At 42.2% G+C, this 9,260-nt stretch overlaps 1 protein-coding gene across 1 annotated transcript; it reads right to left on the bottom strand.

Moving 5' to 3' along the window:
* Positions 1-683: 683 nt before the first annotated feature.
* LOC120056870 (interferon regulatory factor 1-like) lies at positions 684-5,129 on the bottom strand. The gene is made up of 8 exons (XM_039005124.1): positions 4,996-5,129; positions 3,561-3,652; positions 3,161-3,260; positions 2,790-3,001; positions 2,341-2,611; positions 2,191-2,225; positions 1,882-2,032; positions 684-1,438 (listed from the first exon to the last, which is right to left on the bottom strand). The coding sequence occupies exons 2-8, from the start codon at positions 3,645-3,647 to the stop codon at positions 1,287-1,289; spliced, it is 1,008 nt and encodes a 335-aa protein (XP_038861052.1). The 5' UTR covers positions 3,648-3,652; positions 4,996-5,129; the 3' UTR covers positions 684-1,286.
* Between the last annotated feature and the right edge of the window lie 4,131 nt (positions 5,130-9,260).

Below are 9,260 nucleotides of genomic sequence, written 5' to 3'. Positions count from 1 at the left end.
GCGTTACAGTAACCTAATATTTGTTAACAGTACTCAAAGTGATAAGAAATCTTATTGACATACAGTGAGTTAGTACCACTTTTGTGATTTGAGTTCTACTGACCGTTGGAGATGTTTGAGTAGACACTACTCAATTTCTTTAAGTTAGGCAATTACTTTTACATTGCAGTTGTCAAAGCAGTTTGACCCGTTTCCAAGGAATGTAACAAACTTGACATGAAAAATGTGCAGCAGTGTTTTATAGGCTTCAGTCTGATAATGTAATTCCTCTCTAATGTATTTATGGAAGTAGTTTACAACAGTTAGGATTAATCATGTGATTTACACACAATGCTGTGTTAAGTGACCTTCACCATTAAAATAAACCCTTTCATGCTCAGTTAAAAGCCCTGCCACTTTTATGAATGCCACTAAGACTCCTTTTAAAGCTGTTTTCAAGAAAATATTATTTCATATGTATTGGATTGATTTTACAATTATTACACTGTAATGTTACTATAACCTTGCCGCCAGGCTGTTGTCACTGCAGTACTGCAGCTCCCCATGTCTCTTAGACAGCTAACTAACGAATCAGGTCATACAGGCTCATCAAAACCTCTAAAAGTCTGTCCTCTTTGTCATGGCAGATATAAGAAGTATTAGATAATAAGTATATTATACTATACACACTATGCACTACAAAATAAGTTGGTATTTTATTTATTTTGTATAAAACAAACCACAACACAAATATTTAATACAAATACAGTATTTACAGATTCAATACACAAAACAGTACATCTTTAAAACTTTTCACCAAATTAACAGACATTTTTTCATAATAGTTTGTTATGAATGATTATTGTCCTGGAATATACAGCTATATACAAGTGTAAATAACGGAATTGTTTTTCACAGTAAAACAGAAAAAAACAGAAAAAAACGTTGCCCACCCAAGTGGAGAGTTTCTGCGTTGTGCTGGCAACAGGATAGGTGCCCTCATATCAATTATGGATCTTGTAAATTATCAATACAGCTATGAGCACAATGATTTAACAAAGACTTGAAACACAGAGAGCCTGACACTTGGTTAAAAATGTCTACTTCCTGTCAAATGCTTTATCACTTCAGAGATCCACCAACTGTCACAGAACAGCAGAGGTCAAACGGCAAAGATGGTGTAGCTTAAAGTTCAGAGGTCACGAAATAAAGAAGTCTTTTAGACTGTAGAGTCAGTCTTTTGTTTCTGAACAGTCTCTGAGAAAGAGTAGGCAGGGCTTAGAGTGGGCAGGAGATCCAGGCAGGGCTCAAAGTGGGCAAGAGATCTGTTGGAGATAACTGGTCGTGCTGTTGTTCAGTGTGTTGTTCAGAGCCCAGTGGTCGGTGTAAGAGAGGAGATCTTCAGCCATTGGTAGTCCTGAGCTCAGTTCTGTGTATAACCGCAGCTCTATTTCCGACCCTATATGGCAAACAAAACAAAGCTGGTCAGTGATGCAAGAGAAACACAGCTGAATGAAGTTACAGATTTTCTCTGTGTTGTGCAATGTTGAGAGCAGCCTTGTTTTAGGATTTTGATGTAATGAAGAACAAAAACAGAAACTTAGGCTCCGGTGTAATCATTCAGTTCTTATCTCTGCCATCTGTTTACCTTACATGCATTATTATGTTTCACACCTTATGCACATGAGAAGGAAACACTATTGACTGAAATACGTTCCTCAATCGTCTGACACATATACATTTTTTCTCTCAAATGTTTCTAAAGGCCCTTGGATTCCATCAGTTTTGTTTTCCTGTTGTAGTCTTTCATTTTGACTAGCAAATGTTTCACAGACATGATGAAACCCTGCCGTTGAATACTACAGTATAACAACCAGCCAGATTCCCTCTAGCATCATTTACCTGAGTTATCACTCCATTGGCTCTCTGGACTGTGGTTAGACTCTGCAGTGTTGTATGACTCTACTGTAGCTACTTCATTGCTCAGGAACCCCTTGCTGTTTACATTGCCTGGCAGCTCCAATTGCCCCAATTGCTCCCAATGCTGTGCAATCTGAAAGAGCAAAACACAGGGGATGAGCCTGGTTGCATTTTTGCTTGGTTTAACTGTGTTAGAATTTTTTTTAATTCAATGCAGAATATCTGGTAAACATGGGTATTCCTGATAATGAAAAAAGCACACTGAACATGTACTGGTAGAGACAAACGTACCTCAATAAGTGTTTCTTCGTTCAAATCTTCATAGTCTGTAAAATTGAAGGAAAATTGACATGAGCATTGCGCAAACCTCAATTACATTTGCAGCCCACACTCACACACAGAGTTGAATCAAACACAAGCATCCAGGAAGCTTAATCTTACCTGTGGAGTGATCTGGTGACACTTGGAAAGACGAGTAGTAGTTGATGCTGTCTGGTCCTATTTCCACAGAGGTGATAAAGTCTGGAACATCAGGGTCATTGACAGAGCCATCAAGATATGACGCTGCTGTGATGGTCTCCCCTAGGTTGTCTGAGCTGTCGACTTTGTTCTCCTGTATCTTTCTGTCCTCCTGCAGGTGTGTGTTGGTGTTGCGATCCTCGAGGCAATGGGTTGCACTGTAGTCCATTTCCTCTGTCTTGATCTTTAACCCCTAGAGGAGAAAACAGCAAAACATTAAATAAGATTGAAACATTCATCTCTGTTGTCACTGGTCTGAATACAGCCAGCTAAATATACATGCACCGCTCTTTATTCAGGAGAGGGAAAACAGTACTACAAGTGATGATAAAGGGATTCTAAAGATTGCTGCAGTTAAAAAGTAATGTAACCTTGTCATTTTTCTTTGCATCCTTTGCTTTTGACCTCTTGTTATTTGGCTTTGTGCTGACGTTCAGCATTTTGTAAACGCGCACCGCTCCAGACCCTCTGTTGATGCTCTTGTCTTTCACCTCCTTGATGTCAGGAAGGGAGTTCATTGCACAGCGGAAATTAGCCTTCCATGTCTTAGGATCTGGTGTAGTCTCGCCTTGTATGAATTTCCCTGCATCAACAGACAAGTAATATCATTGTTATTACGATGCAGAAAGTAGATTGAAAAACCCTAAGGTGCTGAAGTGCATATTGTTCATCTAGCAAAATAACATGATTATAAGAGGGGCTATTCCACACTAGGTAGTCTAGGTATGTGTCATTTGCTCACCTGTGTGCATGGCCCATTGCTTGAATAGACAGGCATCCTTGTTCAGGTCCCATCCATGACGTGCAGCATGCTTCCATGGGATGGAGAATATCTTCTTGTCCTGGACAAAACCACCAAAAAAATGGGTTTCAAATTAGCGCCGCCTATCTCTCACCCCAGCGTCTCCTGTACATGCTTAGTTGTTATTTTTGTTTTGTTTTGTTTATTTAACCTTTATTTAACTAGGCAAATCAGTTAAGAACAAATTCTTATTTACAATGACGAGTAGTCCTGTTCATGGGTAATAGTAGTAAATATGTTTTGTTGTCAATGCCTCGACTGAGCTCTCTTCATACAATGACAGTGTCTTTGTAGATTTAAAAAAATCATTAGATGAGTTTGACGAGCAGGAAAGTCTTACCTTGTCCACCCACACCAATCCACTGATGGAGTTGGACTCAATCTTATCCTCCAGCCAAGGCCTCATTCTCATCCTAGACACAGGCATGGTTCCTGGGAGATCAAGGAGAAGAGAGAAACTTAGTTTTAGGCACATGGCAATTGGGGTAGATGTACAAGCACGTCACTCCCACCCACTACCCTGCTCAGTTAGTGCAGATGTTTAGTGCGCTCAGTGAAGTTCATGACCAGGAAGTGTGATGTAGCTACTATGACCATTGCCAACAACTGGCAAATTACTGGAAATATGTGCAAATCAGTGAAAGACAGCAGTACTACTAGTATGTCTATCATGTGCATTTTAGGACTACACTGAAATTATTTTAAAGTGTTCTAATTATCTTATTCAAGCAGATGCACGGTTATACTATACTGTGGTGTAAAGTACTTGAGTAAAAATACTTTAAAGTAGTACTTAAGTAGTTATTTTGGTGTATCTTTACTATTTATATATATTTTTTGATAACTTTTACTCAACTACATCTCTAAAGAAAATAATGTACATTTTACTCCATACATTTTCTCTGTTTACATTTTGATCGCTTAGCAGCACAGGAAAATGTCTCTGATCTGGCGGACTCACTAAACACGTTTGTAAATGATGCGAATGAGTGTTGGAGTGGCTATTCATAAATAAATAAACAATATAATGGTGCCATCTGATTTGCTTAATATAAGGAATTTGAAATGATTTATACTTGTACTTTTGATACTTAAGTATTTTTTTAAACCAAATACTTTTAGGCTTTTACTCAAGTAGTATTTTATTGGGTAACTCTTTACTTGGGTCATTTTCTATTAAGGTATCTTTACTTTTAGTCAAGTATGAAAATTGGGTACTTTTTCCGCCACTGATGCTATATGGCTATTTATGTTGCATTCGAGGTTAAAGGGAGCGGGTTCTATAGCTCTTGAAAAGAACGAACAGACGTATTCAACCACGCACACTTTAATCGTGCACTGAACAAGCGCATGCATATTTTGACCAATGCATTACAGTGCCTCTAAATTACAGTGTTGCAACCTTGATCCACTAAAACTTTACACTTTATATTTAACTACAACTCTTGAAATGTCATAAATATACTACTGCAAAGCTATAACTGCATTGTTCCATGTCTCGTTAAATTCACAAATGAGCGCACCGCGCACACCACTTTGCTTCTAGCCTCGTGTCAAGCGTAAATAAGATCTGTCAATATGTGGGATATATGTGCCCAATGACAAAACGCACGCTGCTGCACACATGGAAAAACAAATCCCAGTCAATTGAATAGAAAATAGCATATACTATAAATTACAAGTATATCTGCTATAAATATGTACAAAGAGCACTAGCACAAACACAACGTTTCCACGTAGCCCAGTGCATACAATAATAAAATAAAATCACTTACAGCTACAATATGATTTCGCTTAATCCCGGTGATTTGTAATTGAGCCTAAAAGCAGGTATTTCCTTTTGTGAAGATGGAACGGGAAATTATTACTCTGTGATTCCTTGTAACGTTAATATCCACTCAGGTCTTCATTTTCCAGTGTGTACAATCTGCTGAAGGAAACTTGTTTTTATATAAAGTGGGTGGGATTTCCCCAATATAGTATCATGCACACTCTTCATTGGTGGGGGGACAGTTTTGGCAGCAGTCCGCATCTGCGCTGAGGCAGAACTGTACATACAGGCGCGCTCAAACTTCAGGCAACATGATTTCCGAGAAATCATGCTGTTGTGAGAGATAAGGTGTGACGAGGAAGTGTTGAGCATAGCCAATAAACGAATATATTGCAGGATCCTGCATGTAGCAGTTGCATGACGTATCAATGTACAATATCCTGGCTCAATGAAGTAATCATTCCACATGTATTCCCGCCGATTATCCTAAATAATATAATTAGAGAATAAGATTGCATTTGATTTACTTATGCTATAAAATAGTGCAATCAGAAGGTGAGTGACCTATGCATTTTCTGTTATCGATGCAATTATGTCCCGCAAAGCATAAAACAGCCAAATCCAGGCAAACCCTTCAGAATAAATTCTAGTCGAGTCGCGCTTTTCCGGGAAATGGTGTAGTTATTAAAACCAACGACAGGGGTAGTCTTGACTCTCCAGTTGATGCAGAGTTGTGTCACAGACTCCAGTTCAGACTTCATGTAAGTCACTGCTGACAAGTGTGTTTCTTGTTTACGTAAGATAAACAAACAGGGGTGGACTGGCCACACATTACTTTGGGTGGGCCTTGCTACATTCTAATCAGATTTAGAAAAATAAATTCAAATATATTTACAAATAAGAAAAATACACTCGTTACTTGTCAGTGTTCCAAACGGGATAGTATTTGTATTTTACCTAAATATGCAAACACCATCAGATAGAATTCATAGCAAGCAGTACACTGGGTTAGTCAGATTTGATGAAATATAACAGATTACCTGGAATGACATTCACTATCACAGGATGGTTTTGACAAAAATAACTAACTGAAAGCCACCCCAACAAGCTACAAATATGACTGCAGTGAGGCATATGCCAAAAAATGGGGGGGGGGGCACACTGGACGGTCGGCGGAGCCGAGGTTGGAACCAGAGCCAGTCGGGGAGAAGAAGGTGAACTTGGTGGGGAGTGAAGCAGAGACGGTTAAGGAGTTGATGGCGAGATTGGAGGAGAGAGTTAGGAAAGAGCTTTTGTGTTGGTGCATGAGGCACGACATTCGCCCTACGGAGCGCGTCCTCAGGTTAATGTCACCTGAGTCAGCTCTCCATACTCGTCCTGAGGTGCGTGCTAGCCGTCTGGTGAAGACTGTGCCAGCCCCACGCACCAGGCCTCCTGTGCCCCTTCCCAGCCCTGCACGTCTTGTGCCAGCTCTACGCTCCAGACCTCCAGGGCGCCTCCACAGCCCGGTGAGTCCTGTGCTGGCTCTAAGTACTGTGTCTCCGGTGCCCTGTGACAGCCCGGTTCGTCCTATGCCTGCGCTCCGTATGTGCCGGGCTAAAGTGGGCATTCAGCTAAGAGGAGCGGTGCAAGGTCTAAGCACCAGATCTCCAGTGCTCCCCCACAGCCCGGTTCGACCTGTGCCTGCGCTCTGGAGGTGCCGGGCCAAAGTGGGCATTCAGCCTGGAAGAGTGGTGCCAAGGAGAAGCACCAGATCTCCAGTGCTCCCCCACAGCCCGGTTCATCCTGTGCCTGCTCCACGGGCCAGTCCGGAGCCTCCAGAGACGGCCTCCAGTCCCGGAGCCTCCAGCGACGGCCTCCAGTCCCGGAGCCTCCAGCGACGGCCCCCAGTCCCGTAGCCTCCAGCGACGGCCCCCAGTCCGGGGTTGACAGTGAGGGTCCCCAGGCCGGGGTCGGCAACTAGGGTCCCCGCACCAGAGGCGCAACCAAAGGGGGGGAGCCAGAGGTGGAGCGGGGTCTACGTCCCGCACCGGAGCCGCCGCCGTGAATAGATGCCCACCCGGACCCCCCCCCCCTATAGAGTCAGGTTTTGCGGCCGGAGTCCGCACCTTTGGGGGGGGGGGGGGGGGGGGGTACTGTCACGCCCTGGGCATAGAGAGGCTTTTATTCTTTATTTTGGTTAGGCCAGGGTGTGACTAGGGTGGGCATTCTAGTTTCTTTATTTCTATGTTTTGGCCGGGTATGGTTCTCAATCAGGGACAGCTGTCTATCGTTGTCTCTGATTGGGAATCATATTTAGGCAGCCTTTTTTCCTTTGGTGTTTGGGTAGTTGACTTTGTTAGTGGCACTATAGCCCTAGTAAGCTTCACGGTCGTTTTTTTGTTTCTTGTTTTGTTGGCGACATTCTAAATAAAATAAAATGTACGCTCACCACGCTGCACCTTGGTCCGGTCATTTCCACCTTGACGATGGCCGTGACAATAGCCTATTTGGTGAAAGACCAAAGTCCATATTATTGTAAGAACAGCTCAAATAAGCAAAGAGAAACGACAGTCCATCATTACTTTAAGACATGAAGGTCAGTCAATACGGAACATTTCAGGACGTTGAAAGTTTCTTCAAGTGCAGTCGCAAAAAAAAACATCAAGCACTATGATGAACTGGCTCTCATGAGGACCGCAACAGGAAGGGAAGACCCAGAGTTACCTCTGCTGCAGAGGATAAGTTCATTAGAGTTACCAGCTTCAGAATTGCAGCCCAAATAATTGCTTCACAGAGTTGAAGTAACAGACACATCTCAACATCAACTGTTCAGAGGAGACTGTGTGAATCAGGCCTTCATATTCAAATTGCTGTAAAGAAACCACTACTAAAGGACACCAATAATAAGAAAAGACTTGCTTGGGCCAAGAAGCAATGAACATTAGACCGGTGGAAATTGTCCTTTGGTCTGGAGTCCAAATTTGAAATTCCAACCGCCGTGTCTTTGTGAGATGCAATGTGGGTGAATGGATGATCTCTGCATGTGTATTTCCCACCGTAAAGCATGGAGGAGGAGTTGTTATGGTGTGGCAGTGCTTTGCTGGTGACACTGTCTGTGATTTATCTAGAATTCAAGGCACACTTAACCAGCATGGCTACCACAGCATTCTGTAGCGATACGCCATCCCATCTGGTTTGTGGTTAGTGGGACTATCATTTGTTTTTCAACAGGACGATGACCCAAAACATACATCCAGGCTGTGTAAGGGCTATTTGACCAAGAAGGAGAGTGATGGAGTGCTGCATCAGATGACCTGGCCTCCACAATCCCCCAACCCCAACCAATTTGAGATGGTTTGGGATGAGTCAGACCGCAGAGTTAAGGAAAAGCAGCCAACAAGTGCGAACTCCTTCAAGACTGTTGGAAAAGCATTCCAGGTGAAGCTGGTTGAGAGAATGCCAAGAGTGTGCAAAGCTGTCATCAATGCAAAGGGTGGCAATTTGAAGAATCTCAAATGTAAAATACTTAGATTTGTTTAAAAAAAAAAATGGTTACTACATGATTCCATATGTGTTATTTCATAGTTTTGATCTCTTCACTATTATTCTACAATGTAGAAAATAGTAAAAATAAAGAATCTCACTCTGAGTAGGAGTTCTAAAACTTGTGACCGGTAGTGTATGTCTAGGGCACAAATACATATTGGATGCAGCTATCGTGGTACTAGCTAACTCATGTTTGACTACAACAGGGGTTTTCAGGTAGCCTGGTAGGAATGTTACCGTAATGTTGCTGGATCGAATCCCTGAGCTGACAAGGTAAAAATCTGTTGTTCTGCTCCTGAGCAAGGCAGTTAACCCACTGTTCCCCAAGCGCGGATGACGTGGATGTCGATTAAGGCAGCCCTCCGCACCGCTCTGATTCAGAGTGGTTGGGTTAAATGCAGAAGACACATTTCAGTTGAATGCATTCAGTTGTACAGCTGATTAGGTATCCCCCTTTCCTAACAGTGTATTAACTAGCAACAAACTCAAACCAACCCAGGGCAATAGCAAAACATGTCACAGTTAGTTGCATAGTGTAACAGTGTCACCAGCCTGAATCTAATCCAATCTGGAGCCAGTCAGTCTACATCTGTAAAGCATGCAATTAGCTTCCAAATGAGATTACATAATTTCCTCGCTATGTTCATAATTGTAGGATGATGACAATTGTTGACCCTGTTTTTCTGTTCAACAATGTGATTGCAATAGTTTAGTGACCTCCAAAAATAATTGAATTCACGT

This window comes from Salvelinus namaycush, chromosome 12, assembly GCF_016432855.1.
Source record: "Salvelinus namaycush isolate Seneca chromosome 12, SaNama_1.0, whole genome shotgun sequence".
Lineage (NCBI taxonomy): Eukaryota > Metazoa > Chordata > Actinopteri > Salmoniformes > Salmonidae > Salvelinus > Salvelinus namaycush.
This window is presented reverse-complemented; position numbering and strand designations above follow the sequence as displayed.

Bases quoted from the DNA above. Each gene is read 5' to 3' on its own strand.
- LOC120056870 (XM_039005124.1), bottom strand. From the start codon at position 3,647: ATGCCTGTGTCTAGGATGAGAATGAGGCCTTGGCTGGAGGATAAGATT. The intron at 2,612-2,789 runs GTTACATTACTT...TTTCTCCTCTAG, and splicing joins ATGCAAAGAAAAATGACAAG to GGGTTAAAGATCAAGACAGA. The intron at 1,439-1,881 runs GTAAATGATGCT...TTTGCCATATAG, and splicing joins CCAATGGAGTGATAACTCAG to GGTCGGAAATAGAGCTGCGG.